General features: G+C 42.0%; 3 protein-coding genes across 7 annotated transcripts in view; 1 reads left to right on the forward strand and 2 right to left on the reverse strand.

The window, feature by feature from the left end:
- cmtm8b (CKLF-like MARVEL transmembrane domain containing 8b) overlaps positions 1-1,259 on the reverse strand; it is a 67,215-nt gene extending 65,956 nt beyond the window's left edge. The window contains exon 1 of the mRNA XM_020091250.2: positions 1,120-1,259. The gene's annotated coding sequence lies outside the window, so the exon portion shown is untranslated. The remainder of the gene's footprint in view (positions 1-1,119) is intronic.
- On the forward strand, positions 1,132-15,913 carry ctnnb1 (catenin (cadherin-associated protein), beta 1). 2 transcript variants are annotated; one of them, XM_020091290.2, is made up of 17 exons: positions 1,132-1,272; positions 8,479-8,529; positions 9,415-9,639; positions 9,731-9,984; positions 10,076-10,314; positions 10,511-10,712; positions 10,815-10,959; positions 11,165-11,268; positions 11,466-11,600; positions 11,765-11,968; positions 12,388-12,546; positions 12,674-12,793; positions 13,038-13,188; positions 13,438-13,559; positions 13,721-13,781; positions 14,561-14,811; positions 15,148-15,913. In XM_020091290.2, the coding sequence occupies exons 2-16, from the start codon at positions 8,517-8,519 to the stop codon at positions 14,773-14,775; spliced, it is 2,349 nt and encodes a 782-aa protein (XP_019946849.1). In that variant the 5' UTR covers positions 1,132-1,272; positions 8,479-8,516; the 3' UTR covers positions 14,776-14,811; positions 15,148-15,913. The 2 variants fall into 2 exon arrangements, with proteins under 2 accessions (XP_019946849.1, XP_069394116.1); XM_069538015.1 differs by lacking the exon at positions 14,561-14,811.
- A 2,441-nt stretch (positions 15,914-18,354) lies between these two features.
- The window catches only part of ulk4 (unc-51 like kinase 4), a 78,012-nt gene continuing 70,993 nt past the window's right edge, over positions 18,355-25,373 (reverse strand). For all 4 annotated transcript variants that reach the window (XM_069538009.1, XM_020091452.2, XM_020091451.2 and 1 more), the window contains 2 exons: positions 23,890-23,978; positions 18,355-18,607 (listed from right to left, as the gene is read on the reverse strand). In XM_069538009.1, coding sequence (XP_069394110.1) covers positions 18,547-18,607; positions 23,890-23,978 — 150 coding nt within the window. In that variant the 3' untranslated portion in view covers positions 18,355-18,546. The remainder of the gene's footprint in view (positions 18,608-23,889; positions 23,979-25,373) is intronic.

Below are 25,373 nucleotides of genomic sequence, written 5' to 3' on the forward strand. Positions count from 1 at the left end.
CCTTTAGCAATGGACACATTGTTTGATCAGTTAAGTCTATAAGACAATTAATTGCCTGAACTCAGATTTTCTCCCACTCAAACTATGAAAAACAGTAGTAATGAGTCACTTCTTTTATATTTTCCCTTAATGTCTGAGATTTGATTTGACTCAAAAACACAGACAAATGTTTTTCATTCATCAATAACTCAATCACTGAGTCACACATTCATCAGGATGGTCCAACACGCAATGAAATGCTTACACATATATTAAGAGAACAATCTGAATGTCTGACAGAACAGTGGTTGGTGGACATGAATCAACTGCCAACATAATGAAAAACCTGCTTGTTGTTTTCAGAGTTTATTATTGTGTGCTGTCACTGGGGTTACTTTCATTTATGTTGTTCATCTTCATTTTCTCTGGTCTAGTAACACATATTCTGATGGGTACACCTCTGCAGACATCTTTATATTAAAACAAACCCTTCTACAGATATCAAGATTATTCATCCAGACCCTGTAGCTGCAGAGATACACTGATAATTGCAGGCATGTAACTTTTTAATGTTCACCTGGGAGAAGAACAGGTTTTAAGAGGTTGCGTCATAGTTTGACCTTTGGTGACACTTCTTTTAAGAAGGTGATCTCATTGTTTGGGAGCTCTAATAAAACTTTTTCCTGTTTTTTCATTATTGTGCATACAACTAATACTGTGGACTACTTTTGAATGTGTGGGGTATTAGTTATTCTGCTGAGAAACAGTGAAAGCACCTCTTCAATGTGACTGCATGTGGAGGGGTCACTGTTCACAGGTGGAGAATCTTTCAGCTCATCAAGTTTTACTTGGAATCGGATTTCCCCATTTCTACTCTGCCGGAACTTCATTCAATTGTGTATTCCTACTCTGCTGCAGGCTGTGGTATGTTTTCGTTTGCTTCCCGTTGTTTGAATGAAATAAAACTCATACCCCAGCCGTGTGGTTTCATGTTGGGTGATACATGTGTATGAACGCGTAATAGCGATGCGAATGTAAAGATTTATTTTCATTTGGGTTTCTATTTTATTAGAACGCAGGGCTGGATATGCGACAACCGGGGGGTGTTGTTCGGTCTATATAAATGCGCCGCCATCTTACCTTTCCCAGTCTCTGCTGTTCCGGGCTGGTGTGAGTCTGACTGAGGAGGGAGTGGACGTGGGCTCCCCGCTGACGCTCGACTTTCATTCTCCATTTCTCGCTGGTTTTTACCCTCCAGGACCCGAGTGGACGGAGTTGCTTTTGTTGACAAGGGTAGGCTTCACCATTCTTCAGCCGTTCGGCTCCGCTCACTTTCTGCCTCTTGTCTTGCCGGTGAACGGCAGCGGGGACGGGGACGGACGGGTGGTTGTGTGCGGGCCGGCCGGGGATGATGCTGCCGCCGCTAGCGACCCTCTCCCGGCAGATATTTGGGATCTGCCGGCGGCCACCGCCTAAAGGGAACATACACATTTTACTGACGATATTCGTTGACTTTATCAAAGCTGTGGTAGAACAGACAATAGGGAGATGTGTGCAGTAGTTTTTACTGCCTCGCGGGTTATTCTAAACCTTTAAGGAGGTTTGTGAGTAAACTCAACATGTTGGGTCCTCGCTTGTTTCACTAGTTGGCTAACGTTAGCCCGGGTTAGTTAGCTTAACCAACATTAGCCCAGTTGTGCTGCTGGTCTGTTCGGGCTCGGGTTGTTTTTGCAGCTGGTTCAGTTCAACACACGTCAACTCGAGAGATACCCGCTTGTTAAGCTCAGTCTGCGGGGGCCATGTGTTCACCTTTACAAACTCATTTAGTCAAGTTGGACAAAGCAGTGGTGGGTCGACCTGAACGCAAACATTTACTTCAGTGGAGTTTGAACTTGTATAAAAACTGCTCCAAACTCTTGAGTTTAAATGAAGCTCGCTGCTGGAGGAGTGGGTTTAAATGTTCAGTAAACGATCGCACGTAAGTGAGTTTTTAGGGAATTGTTGGTGAGTGTGTTTTCCATTCGTCCTTTTAAACAAAGACCGACACATTCCTCACAGAGCCTGGGGAAGACGAGGAGGAGCCACGGTGTGAAATTTGAGTCGGTGGTGTTGGAGTAAAGAAAGTCCGGGACAGCTGTGGAGGAGCAGGGGCGAACCACGCGTACATTCATTCATTGTGTGGATGATATGTGTCGATCTGTTGTGTTTGGGTGTTTGGTTGATTTCCTCACGTTAGCTCCAGCTGCACATCCAGATGTGTGTGTGTTGAGCAGCTGGGGACGGACCGGCGGGTCACCACGGAGGAAAGTTGGAAACCTCGCTGCTCCTCGCCGTCCTGTCGATACAGAAAACAAGCGGTCGTGTGCTTCTGTGGAAAAACCTGAATGTTTATGTGGTTATATGACGCTGAGGGTTTGGGTTATTTTCTCACACGTTAGTGATTGTGTTTTACTTACATCGGAAATGATGATTTCGAATGGAACACGGGGGTTTATCAGCGTGGATGATGACATCTCATCGGGCGGCTCCAGATTTGTTAAAATGGCTTAAACCCTGAAACAAAACAAGATTATTTTAGATGAGGACAGAGACGGATCATTTTTTTTCTTACATTTCCTGGACCAATAACACCAATATCACAGCACAGAACCACGTCTTTGACTGTAGGTCTGCCCTCCAACATGGTTTTAAAATCCTCCAATTAGATTACACTGTGGAACAAAAACTGACAAACATCATCTTGTCAGCAAAAATGTCTTCAAACAGTGCATTACATTTTTTAAAGACGGAAGCGTGGGTGTAGTCTACATCACAGACGGTAGTGGTTTGTTTTGAGGTGATCCACTTGCAAGGAGACTGTTATCATGAACATCTTGAGTGGTCTTGCCATTTCCTTATAATCTCTGTCTCCTGAATTCACCTTTGTGGTCATTTGTTATACTTGTATTTCTGAGGCACATTTTTAAATATACAAGCAAATTAGAAATTATTATCAGTTAATAAATCTCTTATGTCCCCATTCAGAGATAAGTGTTGATCCATTTGTATTAATTAAAGTTCAGTTTAAACTGGTGATTAGATTTTCCTTAGGAGAATACATCATCAAAATTCTTCCTGTTTTATATTTCTATCAATATATAATAAATCCATTCCACCCTTATTTTTCCATCTTAAATGGCTCAACAGTTATTGAGTAGAACAAGACATCCTCAAACTGTGGAAGCTGTTTGCATGTTTCCAGGGGCTCCTGTTTCTCCATGGGCATGTGTTGTTGTGCAGTGGAGACACAGACCAAACACTGCAGCGGCTGCAGGCATTGAGCTCATTGTGTTGTTGGCAGCCAGCAGTGAGTGCTGCTGACCCTGCACATTACGTGGCTCACAGTGAATCCTGGTGCAGCTCCGTCTCCCTGCTTGTGCTGATAATACAGCTTGTTTGGGTCATTATTCTGTGTGGATGTATTGAAACCACTCTGTGTGTGTTTTGTCACTGGAGATAAAATAGGCTGTGCAGGAGTTTAGATGAGATTTATATGAAACTCTTTTGAAGTCCTGTTCTCATTTTTTTTAACTCAAGGACTTTATGTTACTCCTAACAAATTAATTTTGCATAAATTATTTAAATGCCACTCACACTTGAATGATAAAATTGAGTCCCTAATGTCTGCAGGCCAAATGAGTGATTTATTTTTTTGAAATTGGAATAGAATACTGTCCTCTCTGCAAAAGGTAAATATGGAAACCTAACCAAACTCATTTTGTGATTGCCAAGCTCAAATATGCTGACAGAATGGCTATCTTTCAGTTAAGAAAGCGGAAATAGGATTGGGGCGTTTAGATGTGCTTAGCTGTTTTGATTGCCAGCTCTGAATAAATATGGTTTCCAACACTCCCAGGATCGGTCTATTTAAAGTTCCCACAAATTAAAAAAGGAAAAGAGAGACAATGCTCACAGGGCACCAGAGGATGAGGATTTTTTTATTTGTGTTACAGCATCTGTCTTTTTTCTTCTTGTGCCTGGAGGTGTTCAAGAATTGAAAATGTAACTTACAGCTCATATACTTTTTTTTAAAATTTGTGCTTAGCTAGCTGCTGATGTTTTTAGATATTTAAACTCTAAAGACGTTTTAGACTTTGTAGGAGTATTGTCGACCTGTAATAATGAGCTGGTGCCCTACAATTTTTTTAAATTAAGTTGTCTAATGATAGTTCTCAGTCATTTGACTTAGTGCCTAATCTTGACAGAGATGACCTCTGTGCAATTAAGCAAGAGCCACATGTGGGAAATCCTGATGGTTCAAAGAGCCAAGTTTGCTCTAGTCTGTGAGGGGAAATAAAGATTTTTTATTTTCTTACTTTTTAAATATTTAGAGCAAATTTCTGTCTGGTACCCATTTCTGTTCTTTTGGATCATATTAAAACCAATCTGCACAAAATTTTTTATCTGGTTAAGTTTTCATGTTTAGCAATGACATCTATTAGCTCTGGCTGCCTCAGCTCCCATTTGGTACTTGTACTTAAAATCAATACTGCATAAGTCAAGATTGACTCTTGTGACTGGTATGCCACTTATTACTCATCTGGTTTGAGTCATATGGGTGAAACTGGATCAGGCACACAACTCTGCATATTGGATTTCACATGTGGCTTCAAAGAAACCTCTTTTTTTAGATGTTTGTGGTTCGGCTGCGAGCCCGATATCTAGGAACACTCTTTCTGTAATGACTTTTTTCTTTTAAGAGTCAGATTCTTGACTTTAGGGTAAGGCAGCCATTTGTGACTCTCAATTGAAGACCAGACTTTTCTCGTTCGGTCTTCAAAAAAAACTATCATCGGCTGAGTTTCAAAAGCCAGATGTAAAAGACCACATTTTCCACCAGTCTGAATGATAAATGGTTCCACTGTGCACTTTGATTGTATGTTTGATTTTTGTGCAGCCTTGTATGGGACATATGGCTCCCATTAGGGCAGGGCTGGGTTATGTGAGGGCAGGCCTGCACAGCTCCGGAGGATGGCGTGTGAACAGTGAGTTTGAGTTGGTGTGTTTGTGGTTGGAAGCAGCAGTTCTGGAGCCTGACTCAAGATAGTGTTTTAATGACACAGCCGAGCCGAGTGGTGTGGGTGTGAGAGGAGGGAAGTAATTCAGAGCAGTGGTTCAGTTGTCCTTGAATGAATCTGCATATTGATGATCATTTAATACCATTAACTCCTCCACATCGAATTTTCCTCATGCCAGACTGATTTGTACTATTATGTGCTAGACATCTGTGTTTGTTTCTCAGTATTCTTTTTGGACTTTATAATTTTTTATTTGATTCCATCAATTCTTGTTTCAGACAAAATATATTGTACATACAGTATAGAGCATTTTATAGTTGAAATAAGTAGTCTCAAGAAAACAAAATTGAAACCGTTAAATCACCAACTATTGTGTCTACATAACCATTTGTTGGCTGTTTGCTTTTGGATCATATACTCAGAAACATCTTTAAGACTGTTAAATATTGGCGTATAGCTCAAACACCAAATCACATTTGATCTTAAGCAGAGATTAAAGAACATGAAAGATTTATTTGAATCTGAAGGGGTTAGTAGGGCTCTATTAAAAAAAAACTATAAAGATTTAAATTGATCCTCATTTAACTGTATCGGATACTGACTCATCAAATCCTGAGTTAGACATTTTAAAATGTATGACTGTTACAGTCTTTAATGCTTTACTATCATTAGTCCCACTCAGTCAGTCGTCTTGCGCAACAAGACAAACAGGGTGGTCGTAGCTCACTGGAGCCATCAGAAAGCCTAGAGGCGGGTGTCTGGTTGGATTTTAGTCTTAAAAACTTTAAAGAACTGGTCAAAACAAAGCTAAAAGCCAATAAGGGATAGAAAACTGAGGAAAGAACACTAATGCGAAAGCACTGATTGAGACATCACCCAGATTCTTAAAATGTAGAAACATGTGATCCCCAAAAAAACCTCCAATGGAGAAGTTTTTTGTGTTGGAAGTTGAATTCAGTTCTCAGCATGCTAAATTAGTAAGGCTGTCTGATGATTCAATTTAACATCTAAATTGATGTTTTTAATGCAAAGAAGCATGGCTGGGCTATTTAATGAAATATATTGAAACAAATATTAAAACCTCTAACAGTCCTAATTTTGCTCATGTCGGTTAATACTTTCCCAAGTACGAGCTGTTTCCGCTCGTGCTCACATTACATGTTAACAATAAACACCAACACTTATCAGAAGTTATAAGGATACGCAGGCTGAAGGACTTGAAGTTTACCTGTGTTTGATTGATTCTAAAGTTAAGGAGACACATATTGAAACACATTGAAAAAAAGTCCAACATTTTTTGCACGCACGAAACACAAAACTATAATAATCGTAATTGAGGTAAAAGCTTGAAAAAAATCTGATATTGATTTGAAGTCATTTGCTCAGCCCTACACAGAAGATAAAATTAAAAATTATATCACAATAAAAGGTTGTCTGTCAATATCGATAATTATCACTATAAATGTCCCATTGTTACTTTTAAGTTTAAAGATAGTTTTGGGGGTTTATGAGCAGAGCAACGATCATTTTACAAAGCTAAGGTAGATCAATTTTGTGTTATACCTCCTCACTGTGATAAGTGTTTCGATATCTATTGGACTTCGGTTATTGCCAAATTGATGACAAATGTGATATGTGAGAACACCTGAGGGGTGTCTCTTGATCAAGTTGATCACATGACTTATTTGGACAGCCTATTCACAGCTGCGTGTTATATTAGACCAAAAGTAGATCGTTCTGAAGACAATAGACTTCTCAGATATCGACTGTAACATTGTTAGGCATTATTATGACATTCACCACAGGCAGATAAATATGTTTTAATCTAAAGAACTAAATACAATCAGTTTTTGCTAATTGTCATTGACTGGTGTGTAGACACTGTCTCTGGGGGATGTAATCATTCATCCATCAGAACTATGCATGTTACTTTGTATTAGTAAATACATGTAACTATCTATCACAGGGGATAGGTGTGTTGTATTATATTCTACTACACACTCCAAAAACAGGAATAATACCCTGACTGTCACAGTTCTGCAGACCAGAGTTACCTGACTGAAATAATATTTCTCACAGCAATTTTTACACCTTTTTTATGTAACAGATACTGACATCAGAGTTGCTGCTGTCGCTAACTACATCTGACCTCAGTGCACTAACACAGCTGCATTGAGCCTTGGGGCAAAAAGTGGCTGCTCAGAATGTGAATCTCTTAAGCTGCTTTAGACATGCAATGAACTCCGCAGCTCCTCCGTATCTTCTCCGGAGGAGGTGAATGTGTGAACACAGCGGGGATTCCCTGCTGGATTCACTAAGAGAGTGTGGGGGTTGACACTTCTAACGCGACGGACGCAAAAATGAGTAAACCAAAAACTGGAGCCAATGTCTGTGTGATATGAATAAAACCACATGATCTACACAGCAGAGTTAATACGTCGCTTCCTGTCTCTGCCTGCTGTACCTAACTAGTCCACCTTTCACCTGAATAATGCAGAGGATTTGTTGCTGTGAATGCGTCTGTGCAGGGAAACAACCCGCTGTGTTGTGCATGTGTGAAAGGCGAACTGTGGGTAATCGCTGCAGTCAATTCTCAATTGGAGGACGTAGAGCTCTTGTATATATTTGTGAATTGTAAAGCAAGTAGAAGTCTACTGTGACAGGGGGTCTGTAGTTTTAGCTGCAGGAAAACTGTCTCACTGTCTATTTTTCTCTCTCTAGTGGGTTAGAAATCCTCTCTTTTTTAACCATACTCTTATTTTCCACCACTTTCCTCTTAATGCTTACAACATGTCCAAACTGGTATGCCGTGACTGAAAGGGGTTTGTTCTACATTCATCATTCATCATGGAGGACTCTTTGAGTAACTCCAGATACTCTTAAAAGGGTCTGACTTTCTGACTCAGGGACCACAGCCCCACTTTCTCTCATTTGAGTTATTTTCCTAGCGTTTTATATGTGTAATGTCATGACATATATCTCTGAGTGTGAATTGAAAATGTGTTCTTTCTGACTTTATCCTCTCCTGCTTGCTCTGCCTCTCTGCTGCCATTGCCAGTGTTTACTTTCCTGCAGAGTGTGGTTTCAGCTTCAAAGCCAGTGCAGGAATGCGTATAGCCTCCTCCCCCCTCCTGCCCCCGTCCTTCCTCACCTAAATAGTAGCTAGCTGCTAAACTTAATGGAGGCTTTGTGTGCGAGCTGCTGCTGTTTGGATGGCTGGTGTGAACAGAGGAGGAAATCCAAGAAAGGGAGGAGGCAGGAAAGGAAAGAAGGCCCAGGAAACTCTTGAAACTCTTTTCCTCCTTCATCTCTGCTGTGATCACTTTGTTTTAAAATAAAATGGCTCATGTTTGATTGGAAGGAAAGTAGATTGGCAGTGTAGAGAGTGAAGGCGAGCTGTGACTGGGGTAGTTGCCCTAATTGCATTTTTTCTCTGTTTCAGATCAGGAAGCTGTGTTGGTCGCGGTTTGAGAACGGAACATGGCTTCCCAGGGTGAGTTAATATTTTTCAGAAATGACCCCTTTGCACTCTAGCTTCTGTTTAATCATTTCTCTGCATCACTCACACACACACACACACACACACACACACACACACACACACACACACACACACACACACACACACACACACACACACACACACACACACACACACAGAGTAAGCAGTGTGTTAAACTTTGCTGCTGTTCCAAACTGCCTCTTCTCCCGGTGCAGATTTTTTTCTCATTAGAGACAAAGTGAATTAGTTATTGATTTCAGTTTAGTGTGAAATCAAACATTTTACAGAAGACTTGCTGTAAGATAGGACAAATGCAATTAAATTTGATGATGAAATTAAGAATTAGAATCTGGATTTAATATATTATACTTCTTGGCAGTCTTTGTGTAGATTGTTTTTTTACAATTAGCCACACGGTTCCAAAGTTATTATAAAGCTGACAATACCTGTTTCTCTGCTTCATGTCATTATTATCATACTGCATCATGGACAAGTTTTTCAAGTGGATAACCACATAGCTTCCCTGCTCATTGGATGAAGCCAACTATTGGCTACGTGTCTTGTGTAGCATTCTACCCCACTTCTTGGTTCTGCCTATCATCATTTTCAAATTCCCTTCACCATGGGAAACAATTTAATTTGGACAAAAATTTGGATCAGTCGTCCTATGTCTGACTGTTTTTTGTGGCATTTCTTTACCGGGAATCCATCAAAAACAGTTCTTCGACACTATTAGACAGATTGCAGCTGTCCAAGATAATTTTGATTATTTTAAAGACTAACAAGCCAGAGTCTTTTTCTCCCTGATAGATGAATTTAACAAGCTCTCTTTCCATTTGTTGATGCACACTTTTTAATACTCCATGTCTTGTACAGCTGATCTGATGGAGCTGGACATGGCAATGGAGCCAGACCGTAAGGCAGCAGTCAGTCACTGGCAACAACAGTCCTACCTGGACTCAGGCATCCATTCAGGTGCCACCACAACTGCTCCCTCCCTCAGTGGGAAGGGCAACCCTGAGGAAGACGATGTCGACAACCAGGTTATGTATGAGTGGGAGCAGGGCTTCAACCAGAACTTCTCCCAGGAACAAGTACAAGGTAAGTTATTATACACTATTATTCAATGCACATGAAATCTTGGAGCTTAAAACCTAATATAACAAAACAACCGATGGTCCCTCTTTTCCAGATATAGATGGTCAGTATGCCATGACACGTGCACAGCGGGTGCGTGCAGCGATGTTCCCAGAGACACTTGAGGAGGGCATGCAGATCCCCTCTACACAGTTTGATGCAGCAAACCCCACCAACGTCCAGAGGCTGGCAGAGCCATCGCAAATGCTCAAACACGCTGTGGTCAATCTGATCAATTATCAAGATGACGCTGAATTGGCAACCAGAGCCATTCCAGAACTCACCAAACTACTCAACGATGAGGACCAGGTACGTCTCCAATGTGGAAGTATCTCAGATTTAGCTCTTATCTTGTTTTTTCCTACTATCATCCCATAACGTTTGTGTCTGTCTCCTCCAGGTCGTAGTAAACAAAGCTGCAGTGATGGTCCACCAGCTTTCAAAGAAAGAGGCTTCTCGCCACGCCATCATGCGCTCCCCACAGATGGTGTCTGCTATTGTCAGGACCATGCAGAACACAAACGATGTAGAGACGGCTCGCTGTACCGCGGGAACACTGCACAACCTTTCCCATCACAGAGAGGGTCTGCTGGCCATCTTCAAGTCTGGAGGAATACCAGCTCTAGTTAAAATGCTTGGGTATGTGAAAGGACGATGGGAGGATAGTCTGTTTCTTTTATTTAATTTAGTATTGCTCACCTGTACAGGAAGCAATGTGTGTTTTTTTTCTTAAGCTTAGTTAATAGTTACTCTCTGACACCGCTGTCTGTGATAGAGATTTCGTTGTTCATCTTTTCCAGTGGCTCATTAATTTAATAATCTGTATGTCCCGCAGTTCACCAGTGGACTCTGTCCTGTTCTACGCCATCACCACCCTCCACAACCTCCTCCTGCACCAGGAAGGTGCCAAGATGGCTGTCCGTCTAGCTGGAGGTCTACAGAAAATGGTGGCTCTACTCAACAAGACCAATGTCAAATTCCTGGCCATCACCACCGACTGTCTCCAGATACTGGCCTACGGCAACCAGGAAAGCAAGGTGAGTAGTAGGACTTTGAAACTTAAAGACAACAGCTCTTCACAGTGTCCATCATAAGGACATTTAAACCCCTAATGTTTTACATGTGTTCTGTTTGTGTAGTTGATAATCCTGGCCAGTGGTGGCCCTCAGGCATTGGTCAACATCATGCGGACCTACACCTATGAGAAGCTGCTGTGGACCACAAGCCGAGTTCTCAAAGTGCTGTCAGTCTGCTCCAGTAACAAGCCTGCCATTGTAGAAGCTGGTACGTCTCAAGCATTCAAGAGAATATCATGATACTGTTATTACAGATTTATTTTGCGTGTACATTCATGAGATTTTGCTTTTGGCTTTTTTCAAATGTCTTTATGATCTCAGCCGCTGCAGCAAACAACTATAACAGAAAATATATTGATTTGTGACAATGCTAACATGTTACTATTTGGTAACAAATTCTCTCCATGTTTCAGGAGGCATGCAGGCTCTGGGACTCCACCTGACAGACCCCAGCCAGAGACTGGTCCAGAACTGTCTCTGGACTCTCAGGAACTTATCAGATGCTGCCACCAAACAGGTGATGAGAACTGTCTCTTGTACCAACACTGAAGCAGAAGTCAGTGAAAAGACAGTTAGCTGTAGTAACATTTATTTAGTAGACTCAGGGGCCCAGTTTCATTATGTGGGGTATCAGGCAGCAATGCTGAGCAGACACATGTACAGACAACTTCCCAGTCTTTCTTTCCATGTTAACTTAACTGTGTATCTCTGTAGGAGGGAATGGAGGGTCTGCTGGGAACACTGGTCCAGCTGCTCGGCAGTGATGACATTAATGTGGTGACCTGTGCTGCTGGTATTCTGTCTAACCTGACCTGTAACAACTACAAGAACAAGATGATGGTCTGTCAGGTGAGTTGACACACAGCACTCATACTTTATGTACAGTCAAATCAAATGTAAAATTACTGCTAATTATTTACTAAACCAAAAGTTTACGGTGATGGTTTTAATGTTCAAGATTTTATGTTCTTAAGTTTAGATTTTAGATTTATCATTAATCTGTCTCTCTGTAGGTTGGAGGTATTGAGGCGTTGGTGCGCACAGTGCTTCGGGCAGGAGACAGAGAAGACATCACCGAGCCAGCTATTTGTGCCCTGCGTCACCTCACATCTCGACACCAGGATGCTGAGATGGCACAGAATGCTGTGAGACTGCACTACGGTCTGCCTGTGGTTGTCAAATTACTACATCCGCCGTCACACTGGCCACTCATTAAGGTACACACACAGACGCGCACAGCCTTGCCAGCAGCAGTCTGCCACATAAGCTGTTCTTCATACTGTCAGCCAGTTATTTGGCTGTACTTTTAGTGCACTGAAGCATTTTACACTTAACCAAACATTGAAGCCAAAATAATGGGCCAAACCTGGATTTAAAAGCACAGTATTGTAGTGGAGCTGGCTACTGACCCATGTTGGCAGCAGATCTCCTTTGGGCCTCTCAGGGTTGAATGTTTTGTGCAATAGAAAGGCACTGCCTTTCTGCTGTAAGTTGCAAATCTCTGCTTGTTTTGTGCCCAGTCCAATGTAGAGACTACAAAGTGCACCTGAGCTTTTTACTGTGTTCTGATCAGCTGTAACTTTAACTACCTTAAGTTGGCATTCAAATAACTAAAAACTAACTGTTTCTCCATCAGGCGACAGTTGGTCTGATCCGTAATCTGGCTCTGTGCCCTGCAAACCACGCTCCTCTGAGGGAGCAGGGAGCCATCCCCAGACTGGTTCAGCTGCTGGTCAGAGCACACCAAGACACACAGAGACGCACCAGCATGGGAGGCACACAGCAGCAGTTTGTGGTGAGAGCTCACACTAATACACACGTCCATAACTAAACCAGCATGGCATAAAAGAACATATAGTCTAGTGCTGCCATGTTTCATCAAAGTGTTTCCTACAGTTTGAACTTGACTTATTGTGTTGTAGGAGGGAGTTCGTATGGAGGAGATAGTGGAGGGCTGCACAGGAGCCCTTCACATCCTGGCCAGAGACGTCCACAACAGAATAGTCATCAGAGGACTAAACACCATTCCACTCTTTGTACAGGTACAATAAAGCTGTATTCACACAGTCAACCCAAATATCATTGAGAATGAGGAAATTGAACTGCTCTGAGGATTTCAAGATGTTATAAAGTTGTTAGAGGTAAAATAATCTGAATATTTGTAACATTGGGGTAGTTTTAATTCCTCCATGGTCAGTAAAGAGCAATTTCCTGTGCTGTCTGCTGTGTCATCACACTCATTGTTGTATGAGTTTTGCTGAGCATCCTGTCTGTATTTGTTTGCAGCTGCTGTATTCTCCCATTGAGAACATCCAGCGTGTAGCAGCAGGCGTCCTGTGTGAGCTGGCTCAGGACAAAGAGGCTGCTGAGGCCATCGAGGCTGAGGGAGCCACTGCCCCACTCACAGAGCTCTTGCACAGCCGCAACGAAGGAGTTGGTATGTCAACAGTAAATTTACATACTGCAATCATTCACATAATGGCTACTCTTGAACTCCACAGAGGAGTGAGTCCAACTGAGAAATGACTGGTTATGTTTGTATAAAACGAGGTCACTTAGAAACAACTGTTCTGGACTCATGGCAGTTCTCCCTATGATGGCTGCATTATTTCTTTATTTGTAGCAAGCCTATTTTTGACATGCCCCAGAAATGTGACTAATCTATAAACCCCTCGTCTTCCTTCAGCCACCTACGCTGCAGCAGTTTTGTTCCGTATGTCTGAGGACAAACCCCAGGACTACAAGAAACGCCTCTCTGTAGAACTCACCAGCTCGCTCTTCAGGACAGAACCAATGGCCTGGAACGAGGTGCGACACGCTCAAAATCACTTCTGGTCTTTAGCAGGATGATTGTGCCCAAAATGCTCAGATATTTATATTTAAAGTTAACTTTGTGCAGAAGTGTCTGTGCACTATTACAATGGTTGCCTCCTGCTCATCTTTGTGTGTGTGTGTCTGTTTCTCTGTAGACTGGAGACCTGGGTTTGGACATCGGAGCACAGGGAGAGCATCTGGGCTACAGACAGGAAGGTAAGTCATCTCACCTCTGGCTGGGGGGGGCGCTCTAACATGTGAGGGACAAGTCAGGAATGTCAGTAACCAAATGGAACATTTAATGACCAAACAGTTATTGCCTTTGTATTCTGGCTGATTCTGTCCAATGAGTTTCCATAAACCCACAGAACTCTTATTCCCCTTTATATCTGTTCAACTAATTTTGTCAGTCCACTGACAGAGCTCTTTCTGTCCCTTGTTATCACTGCAGATAACAGGTTGTAAAAGTTCATGATAGACAGAAAACCTGATACAGTGATGAAGAGCAGTAATACTTATTTTCTCCCTGTGGTCAGTCAGCACAACACAGATGGCTCTAACAAATGCAATACTGCAGCTTCTAGTTATCCCAGTCAGTGTAGCAGAACCTTGGACTGTGTACTAGTCAAGAAGCCGAGAGGCCTGTGTTAGCTCGTAATTTACAGCACTCTCTCAGCACTAATGGCTTTAATTGGCACTCAGTCCAACTAATGAAAGCAAAGACTTGTAGATGAGTCAGAGAATGACCTGGTCACTGCAGATGTTTTTCTGTCTGTGGAACCAAAGGAAACGTGGTGAACTAGACCACAAGTTCAGCCAACTTCAGTTCAAAGTCTTTTTGAACTGAGTTGAGCAGTAGATCAGAGGAAGGGTGGTGTGCTGTGTTGCTGTGTTGTGTTGAATGATCATACTACTGTGTGACAGCTTGGTTTGTTAACATGCTTCTAACAACTGCTCTGCTTCCCCTGCCTCTCCTCCATCCACTCCTCCCCCAGACCCAAGCTACCGTTCCTTCCATTCAGGGGGTTACGGAGGGGACACGATGGGCATGGAGCCCATGATGGACCATGATCTGGGTGGAGGGCACCACCCGGGTCAGGACTATGCCCCAGTTGAGGGGCTGCCTGACCTGGGACACGCCCAGGAACTGATAGAGGGCCTGCCACCCGGCGACTCCAACCAACTGGCCTGGTTTGATACCGACCTGTAAATACCAAGACCAACATTAAACTACTCTTTCTACTAGGTAAGAATATCTACAGTCCCTCTGTGGCCCTGTGTTAGCTGACATGAGTGGTAGCCATTTCCTGTGCAGATTAAGTAGAGGCATAGGAGGGAGGTTTAGTGTCTGGATAAAATGGCTGAGGGGGGTGGAGAGTGGATTTACTCACGGAGGCTGCTGCATGGTCACACTACTCCTAATTGCAAAGCTGTGTGATGTGGTGTGTGTGATGTTACTGGGGTGTTCTGATCTGTGTGTGTGGTCTTTACCGAGTCTGCGCTCTGTCTCCTTCCTCTCACCTCTGGTTTTCCCCTCATTCCTTCTTGTCTGTTACACTCACGCCTCTCCTCCCTCTTGCAGCTGTATCATGTGATCTGGATGAACCTGCATTGTGATTCGCCCACATGGAGGAGGCGGGGTTTCAGAAAGTGCCTGAAGATGACTCAACAACAGCAAGCAGAGTTTCCTGTCTATGGGAACTCCATTGGGACAAACAAGATTTTAAGTGCGGTTCTGTTCTGGTCTCTCAGCCTGACGGGGGCTGACATCAAATCGTGACATGACACATGGATTCTGATCTCAACAATTGATTTTCAAAAAACCCTTTTTATGTATTTTGTTTTTCATTTTTACTTCTTTCACTTGTTTTACTTTATTGTTTTCCTCAAGTCTGTAATTGTACAAACTGATTCTAGTTTGCTTTTTTTCATTTTTCTGAATTATGATACTCATCTCTTGTTTTTGCAGTCCCTTGTATTTTAAGTCTGATAGTGTTGAGTTTTTTTAGTGGTAATGCTCCATTAAAGTAAAGAATCTGATCACATTTTAAATGGTGTCCAAACACTAAAGTTAATCAGTTGAATTGTATTCTGATGATCAAGTGTAACATTGTGTAGCTTTTGTATAAAAAACACATGAATTGGAAATCATGGTCCAAATATCAAGCTATTTTCTTGCTTTAAAGGTGGACACTGATGTGTCTCTGCTGTTCCAAAGGGGGTGTAGCTGACTAAAGCTGGAGGGGTGGAGGAGGGCTTTTACTGGTCTGCTAAGGGGAGGGGTAGTGGGAGGAGCTGGTTGCTGTAGCCTGCTGTGTTCTGAAACAATAAAATGGACTGTCATTTCACCTGGACGCCTCCACGTCTCATTTCACCTACACCCTATCTACTGATCTTTTGACTAAATCCTACAGCCCTAAGTGAGTCCACAGCAGAGATCATGGCTTATGGTAGAAAAGCAATTATGAATGGTCATATCTGTTTCTGTTTAATTCTGACCAAGTCAGATGAGTCTAACTATAAAAAATATGGACGACACTTCCTTCCAATATCCAGAGAAGAAACCAAAATATCCTGGAGGCAAACGTTGCCATCTTGCACCATGGGCATCATTTGGACAAGTCTTCACGATAGTAAGGTCCCACTGATACCCATGCTCGCCCAATGACTGGTGCCAATCTGCTTGTTCAGTGTGACATATCCATATCCTGGTCCAAATCTTAAAGTTGCAAGCAAACACCAGCAGAACCGTTTAGTGAGGGATCATTTAGGAACAAGAGAACTAGATTCATTTAAGATATTTTTCCAACCAACTTCATTTCAGTCTTCACAAAGTTATTGCTTCTGTACTGCCCAACTTAGTCTATCTAGCTAACATTAGCATACACTGACCAAAGACAAACTGTTTTGCATCATGTTAAATCTATTCCACCATCTGAAATCCACAATTTCATCAAGGCACACAGCACTACAGCCGGAGATCGGACCGGGAAACATCACATGTGAATTAAGATAATAGTAAATAACTAATCAAAATCAAACTATGAAAACATATAATAAAATACATCGGTGTGATAAGAACTACCAACAATGACAAAAACATTTTGTTTAATAGGCAAGTTTTTAATTTTGGCCCATGTCCCCTCCAATAACATGGAGGCTGAATTTATGACCTATACTGCAGTCAGCCAACAGGGGGTGATGGATATGCTGTAGCTTCACTTTGGGGATGTCTTTATTTACAGTCTATGGTTTGACCACAGAGGACTAGTATTTAGTTGTGTCTCAACTAAAAACTGTCTCAGATTGGAAAGCAGCCAAACATGCACAACAGTATAGTGTATATGGCTCTCTGGGTAAAATTTCATTCAGGCTCTCTGCTATAACAAGGCAGGATCAGACAGCAGAGGACCATTTCAACCCAGGTTCCCTCCTCAGTTTTACAAACAGCTGGGTAGCATGGTGTGGAAAACAAACGTCCACATCCACCGGCTGTTTGGCAGGAAGTCAGTTCAGGTCATCGTCCCCTGTATGAGACTGAGTCCTAACTTTCAGTTGGTAAAACTTGGTGGATGATCTTAGTTGTGTTTGCTGGAGCTTTCGTGAGATTAGACAGATTTGCATATGAAATTAGAACCCGGAGTAAAGAAGTAAAAGCTCTGCCGTTGGTGACCATGACTGTGTCCAGGATTTTGGTTTTCTCAGAGGACGTGATGTCACCTAGAGGACACACGTTTCTTAGTCAGTGTCTTAAACTGATTTTCAACCAGCTTTGTATTGTTACAATATCAATAATACAGTATATAAAGAAGAGCAATGTTTAATTTCCCTCTGTTGCCTGGACCATGATAAAAAGTCTGCCAGATGACTGACGGTGTGCTCGAAGTACAACAAGCACCTCTGCATTTTTCTGTGCAGTTGGATCGAGAGCCAGCGAATTAAAACCATCCTGGTGGAATTCAAGCTGTAGAGCAACTACAAGACAGTTATCTGATAGATATGGAAGAAAGCTACGTTGTACATTGAAAGTGTAATTAATGAGCCCAACAGAGCAGCTACAGCGTCTGGAGGAGGGAGAGGCTGCCACTACTGGGACACCTCTCTTCTCACAGACACTCATTGCTGCAATGCTGCATCAGAAATCAAATGCATCATCTCATGCACTCTCAACAGACCCGACGATGACCTGATTTCGCAGGAACATAAAAGTTGCCTGACCGGTCCTTGTAGACAACTCCCTCAGTCTTTATACTGGCAGCTCTGCTCCCTGTTGTCAGCCTGCTTCATTTGTGTGGTATCTTAACTCCTGATCACATCCGGTCTCAGTGTGGGATGCACACAGGAAAGGAGGAAAGCTGGCAGCAGTTGAAAAGTGTGTTGTTCACAGCTGCAGCCTCAGACTCTCTGCCTCCAATACTGAGTGGATGAGACCAGGCAAACCCAGAGGCCAGAGCTGTGATGCCTCTGACAGGCCGAATTAACACCCTCACTGTAATCCTCTACAGTCTGACGGACACTGGATGGATGTTTTGATGGAGCTGTCTAATTATTTTTGTGACAGGGCAATATTTATTACTGTCATTGATCCAATTTGCAAATGTAATGAGAGTCATGTAGAGTTGAGTGAACGCTCTGATAGCACACGGACAGATTCACTCGTGTCTCACAGCTCACAGGGGCCTGTCTCAGAATCAAACCAACTACAGTACAGTTTCTATCAAGGCTGTGTGGACCACAGATGTGATAAATAAGTAACTGATATCTAAATAGTTAACTTATCAAAAAAAAGTTCATATCCAACGTCATTTTTAATCCAAAACTGACATCTCCAAAGAACAAACATATCTACTGAAAGATTAATTGAAGACACAAGTTATTTGAAGAAGTGAAATATCTAATAACTAGCTTATCATCAGGATCTTCTGAAGTTGTGGTGGTAAAGAGTTGCACACTGCGGACCGTCGGTGAAGATGAGAAGCTTCTAGGATCCAGTGATCTCCTGGAGGATTTCAGCAGCCAGCAGAACCACATCACCGTGACACCTGGGACAGAATTAGACATTTTATTTTTTATTCACCATATTGCAATTACGTTGTTTACCCAGTCTTTCTTTAAAATGTCCAAATCATAACAATATCACATAATGTACATCATGTATCAGTAGGTATACTGTATTCTTTAACATTTGAAATCCATTGCTGTGTTTTCTAGACAAAAAACAGCTCCTCATGATATCATTAATCAGTATTTGTTAGAAATTGTGTTGCCTGACATACACACAGTGGATGTAAACATTACACAAACCCACAGGTCAAAGGTTTCAGTCTGGAAAATTCAACTGCGACTCCAATATTGTAATATCTGGCAGAATTAATACACCCAAGATTTTACCTAATAACTCTATTAACACCACCTAAAATAAATGTGCATTCACATGCTCCCTGGAAGGTCCCATTTCCCATTGTTCCAATGTTGATTATGTTAATTGCATTATACGTGATGATATCAGCAACATGGCAACTCATGAAACTGACATGAGATAGCGTTCATGTCAATTTTCCCAGTGGGGAACTAATTTTGAAATTATACCGACAACACTTGAAAGCACAATAAGTCTTGTGGCTTAAAAAATTGGAGGAAAACGTATCTCAAACATATTGGCTTATGCCTTCATCAGGATGTACTGACAGACCCTACAGGTGTGCAGGGTGAGGACATGCAGTATTGTACCTGGCCTCTAGGGGCATGACACAATGAACAAAATGGAGGAAGTCCCCTGCTGGCCATCAATACCACTATTGTTGTAAGAATGGTGCAGAAAGAGGAGATGAGTCCACAATATAACAGATATTAAAATGCAGCAGTTAGGTAAACATATCAAACAATACTACAAGTGCACTCAAGTGATAAAAATATATAGGATCTACCACGAGGAAACCAATTTGAGCTCATTCAAAAACAGGGTTTGAAGAGGAAGAACCTCACAGAATGATCAACTGATGACTATGTGATCTATTTTTATTTTAAGTCAGACACTGGGGAAGAGGCACTGAGGTGGGGAGTGGGGGGGGGGGGGGGGGGGGGGGATGATGTAAACTGCTGGAGGTGTGTGTTGTAAGTGGAAGCTTGTGGTTGAAAATGACAATGAAAGGAATCAAGGTTGTGTTCAGGTGGATTGTGTTGCTGAGTGCACTGAATGAATAGACTCTGTGGACAGTTACAGTTTCTAGACTGAGTCTCTGAGCTGCTGCTTTTTCTCACTGGTCGTGTTTGCTGTGGTTTCGTTCTTATTCTGTGTGCCGGTTCTTTTTAAATGTGAGTTGTTGTCTTTAAATTACTGTTATGTAGAATGTTAGCAGTTTCTTATGCCATATTTGATTTCACATAGGTTGGATTATTCTTGACTTTACATAATTGTTATGGTTTACTAAAAATATACTCAGACCCCCTCAGGGCTGTCTATGATCCCCCCCCCCCCCTGCCATCTTAGCTTCCTCCCAGGTGTCTGTGAGGGCCAAGCCAGCAGAAGAACCCACTAACTCCCCCTAGTTAATTAAAACTCTATATAATTAAGCTAATGAATATATCTCCCAGAGGCCTCAGAACCCCTTGAAAGTTTGTGGATTTGAAAAATAAACTATTAAATCAATTTGATACATAAAGTTTTAGCCCAAAATTTAGTTTGGTGACTCATTAAACTTCCACAGTCCCACACTGACAGCCAGCAGCTCCACAGAGGACAGTGGAAAAAGAAACAGTTGGTTTAAGATTGCAGTGAATGACGGCTGCAGCAGCACATTAGCATCAGTTTACACTACATGTGTTTCCCACTATTTCAGATAAAAGCAGGTAAATGGGAGTTTCTTCACGCGGTTTCATTAATTTACATTCTTCATCTCTGCTCACACTAATACAGTAGATTGGTTAATTCACTCTGTGGATTAGTCTCAGTCCTTCAGCATGGTTTTAACTGTCATGAAATGTACCAATGTTATGTTCCTTAAACCGGTGGCTTCAACCTTTGTCTCAAACCATCAGCTCTTCTCGTCACGCTCGATATAGATTATACTTTCTGGTTTGCTCTAGTAAGAAATCACTGCCCTCACAATGTGGAGAAATATGGCGAGACAATGATTTATATTAAAAAGATTAGGAAGACCACCACAGTGCTGTTGTGCTGCAGCTCAGGATGTTTCGGCAGATTTAAGGTGGCTTTGGTAAAAGTCTTCACAAACTGCAGCTAAAGCTTTTAGAGCAGTTTTGTAGCTCTGCAGCCTGAGCACACATTAGTGCTCGGCACTGCTGACGGCTTCAGCAGTGCCGGTGTATGACTGACTGCAACAATAAATTAGGGATCAGGTTTTGGGCCTCATGGCCACCCCCCCCACCACCACACTTGTTCAGGCTAGAGGTTTTGAAAAAGCATTCCTCAGGTTGCCATGGTGAAGGCTGAATGACATCATTTAGGTTAGGATCTCAGCCCAGACCTCCCCTCTCCTTCCCACTTTCTTCCATCTTCACTTTCTGGCCCACCTCCTCCTCCTCCTCTCAATTAAAACCAATCTCCACCCCTCCCCCCTCCCTTCTTCTCCTCTTCTCTCTCTCCTCATAACTCCTCTCATCTCCTGCCCTTTCTCCGAAAACCTCTGCTCCCCTCCTCCTACCACTAAACCAGTGGGAGTGTGCCAGTCTCCGCTACTTCAAAGCTCGAGCTGATCTCTGCTTTCATGTGCCAGAGAGGAGAGAGAGGAGACGAGGGGAGAGGAGAGCAGAAGTGGGAGAGGGAAAACACGAGAGGGTGGGGGTCGAAGAAAAAAAATGAGGAAAATAGAAAGAAAATGGACGAGGAGAGAGGAGTTAAAATGGGTATAGGGTGACAAAAAGGCAAAAAAGGGACCAAGGAGAAAGGGGGGAGGGGAAGAGGGTAGCAGAGGCCTCTATAGCAGGATAACAATACACCTTTATTATTGATCTGACAGGTTGTGTGTGTGATTGAGTGAATTTGTATAAAGAAGGGTGTGAAAGAGTGTGTGTGTGTGTATACACTAAAGGTCTGTGTGTGTGTGTGTGTGTGTGTGTGTGTGTGTGTGTGTGTGTTTGAGAGCGGGAGAGAGACAGGAAGCTAGTCTCATAGATCAAAGACAGCATGGTCGGTCGCTACGGTGACAAAACCCTTGGCTCAAAGAAGGAAAACATATTCAGCCGAGATACTCAGAAAAGATCCATCCATCCATCCATACACACATACACATACACACACACAGACACACACACACACACGTTAAAGCATCTAAATTTGCTTCATTACACAGCTCAGTGATATTAAATGGATGTGTGTTTGAGATGTCATTGTCTTTATTGCACTCTGCCGCTTTGCAATAGATCTCACTTATGCCAAAAAAAAGTGATTGAGTTTTTGTAAATGGAGTAGAGAAGTGAAATCCTTTACTTTTAAATAAGAAGAAATGTACCAGGATATGTACAAATATGTGCATTACTCAAAATCTGATTATTTCATGTTTACTTAATTAAGTATTTTATGTTTTTTTTTAAATGTTGTTAACAGTTACTTCAATGGCATAGTGGTGAGTAAATTTTCATTTATTGGGTGAACTATCCCTTTTAGACATCCACTTTGTCCGGAAGAGGTGCATGTATGAACTCAAATGTCCGAGTGAGAGCCTCAGGATTATCTGCGGACTTTCTCCGTCTGGCCCCTCTGCAGAAAGTCAGGAGAATCCTATGTCAGTTCACAGCAGGAGTTCCCCTGTTAGTTTCACAGCCAGTGAGTGGGGGGGTTGATGATGTTTCTATCAAGCGACAGATGCAAATATGAAAAAAACTAAATGGAAATCAATATTTCCCGGTGAAGAATCATTGTCATACAAGTAGAAGACACAGAGGAAGATGTCTAGATAGTTTGTGGTGATAACAGCCGGTGCTGTGTGTTGTCAAGAAAATCATGAAATCTCTGCAGCGGAGTTAATATGTTACTTCCTGCCTCTGCCTGCTGCACCAGCACCTGAATAATGCGAAGGACTTGTTGCTTTTGTGAACGCGTCTGTGCAGAGAACCTCCTGCTAAGTTGTGTTTGTGTGGAAAAGCAAACTATGGGTTAAGTTTGGACCCACCTGTCCAGACTCTAAAGCTATTTTCAGACATAACCTGCAGATAGTCATTAAAGATTCACAGTTAAAGCTAGGATTGGTAATCCTGGAAAATCTAGTAGGCTATACTTTTACATCCCTCCCATCAGCCCTCTCCTCAACGCTAAGCCCCAAAACAATTGAACGTAAACTGATTGACAACTGTAAGAATACAACTCTTCCGCAGGCAGGCAGGCAGGCAGGCAGGCAGGTTGCTTAGTGACAGACAGGTACACCAGCAAATCACTTTAGTCCAAATGAAATGATTGGTTGTGTTTATTACAGCCCTGCAAGAGCCACAGACTGTGGCTTTTTTATTCTTTATTAACAAAAACCTTAATTTATTAATGTCTATTGGAATGTGAATCAATTTCATCAAATACAAACTTTCAGAAACAACTTATCAACTCTACCTTGTGTTTCCTGTTCATTGTTAGTGTCAGACATTGTACTGATTTTCATGTACAGTCCCCGCGGATACATCACATTTCTAAAACTCCTATTTGTTGGAAGGAAGAGGTTACGTTGACGAGTGTCTGGAGAGATGCAGGTCATGTTCCCTGCCACTGATGTGAGAGAGCTAGAGGCTCCCAAACAGAAACAAAGTCTTGTGTTCAATAAATAGATATTTAACCTCTCAGCTGTTTGAGAGCTTTAACTGAGACCCTGCACCTGTCCGCAGCTCACATCACACATGAAAGCAGCTTCAGTGATCTATGCAAAACATATATTCTACCAAATTGAAGAGGGAATATTCCCTAAAAATGGATATTGTTTATGAAACACAGGAAATGCTTTCAGACATGCACTGAACTATGGAGACTCTCTGAACTTTCTGCGGAGGAGGTGCATGTGTGAACACAAATATCTGAGTGAGAGCCTCGGGATTATCCCCCGCTGGATTCACAGCCAGCTAATGAAGGGGGTTGATGACGCTTCTAATGAGTGACAGACGCAAAAATGAAAACAAATATCTCTGGGTGAAAAAAGCAAAACCACACACATAGAAGACACCATTTTTGAAATGCTGTTAAAAAAAATAATCGCGTGATCTCCACAGTGGAATTAATTTATACGAAAGTGCTAACTGCGTTAGTCTGGACCCAATTCTCCAGACTTCAGCTAGAAGTCATGTCTGAAAACGGCTAAAGACATACACAAGCAGCAGAGACACTCACCTCTTAGACGTGGTTATATCCTGTATTAGCCTCGCTAACTCCTCCCCTTCAGGGCATTCTAACCAATCAGATCTGTCTGTAGTCTGCACCTGAAGACATAGGGAGAGAGGAAGGACAAATTATTGATAAAAGAGAAATAACACACTGTTACTTTTAGTTAAATGGCAGCAGACCACACTCAACAAAGGACGTGATGTACATAACAAATACTGAGCGCTAACCCAGTGTATAAGAGCAGCACTGCCACAGGATTGTACAAAACAGATATGACCAGTCAAAGCTGACCTCATGTGAACTTAGACCTGCAATTCTGCAAAACCGCACTGAAAATCACTTTCTGAAAAATGAATTCAGAATTTGAATCTGTTTTTCCCTTTTTGCCTGTTTTACTAGTTTAACAAAAACAAAACTTACCACCTTGGGCCATGATACAAGCTAACAAGCCCAAAAGTCAACATTACTTTTGATTCAAAAACATGAATCCTCAGTGTGGCTTTGTATAATTTCTTCCCCCAGGCCTTATGAACAGGGCTGATATAACTGAACTGTCTATAAGTGATGCTTCTTACTTTCATCTTTCAAAATAACACCAGTCATGATGGTCTGCAAACATGCAAAATGTTTTTTTTATCAGGCTTCTGAGGACTTCAGCAGGAAGCCAAGCAGCAGTAACCAGTGTTTCACTAATGATAAAAAAACCAGTGATACATATTACGGCCCCAATATTCACGCTCTTCATCTTTTCACAGAACTGTGTTGATCACGGCATATACAACACATCAGTCTGTTTTATCATCACACAATCATCCTGCATGTTAGCAAGAACAACTGCTGAGTGACATCCCAGTAATTGGTCAATACCATTTCAAAGGAGATTGATCTAAGAGCTAATGTGCCAAATGCACAAACACATACATGCACGCACACTCTGTTATTTTCTTTCTTTATACTAGAGCAGGGTCCATTTTAAACCTGACTGTTCGCTTGTCCTGTGATAAAGCTCGGGAGATACTTCAGAATTATTCCTTGTTAGTGAGTCAAACAAATCCACTAATACTGTCACTTTTTATTATGTGTTTGCTGGACGTTGTGTGCAGAGCTTTTTTATAAACACTCTATGGTGCAGAGTGAAGTTAGACAACTTTGTGTTTATCCTACATCTGTATGAATGATTTACTTAACTGCTGTTATTTCTATTTCTACTCTTCGTTTCTTTGTAACAACGCCACCATAACTGTGTTGATCCATTTCTTTATTCAGATTCTCTGACTGAAGCTGTAAAACATTCTGGATGAAAGTCCTTAGCTCTCCTCCTTCACTGAATCAAACATTCTTTTCACTTGTCCTGACACGTCTCTCCACACCTTGATGTCAAGGCTACACACCTGGTCCTCCCACTGCTGTGTGTCTGAGTGTGTGTTCACAATGGTTCTCGCTAACAAAAGTGCAATTACACTGTTTGAACTAGCAGCTAGAACTAGCAG

This window comes from Paralichthys olivaceus, chromosome 13 (assembly GCF_024713975.1).
Source record: "Paralichthys olivaceus isolate ysfri-2021 chromosome 13, ASM2471397v2, whole genome shotgun sequence".
In the NCBI taxonomy this organism is placed as follows: Eukaryota; Metazoa; Chordata; class Actinopteri; order Pleuronectiformes; family Paralichthyidae; genus Paralichthys; species Paralichthys olivaceus.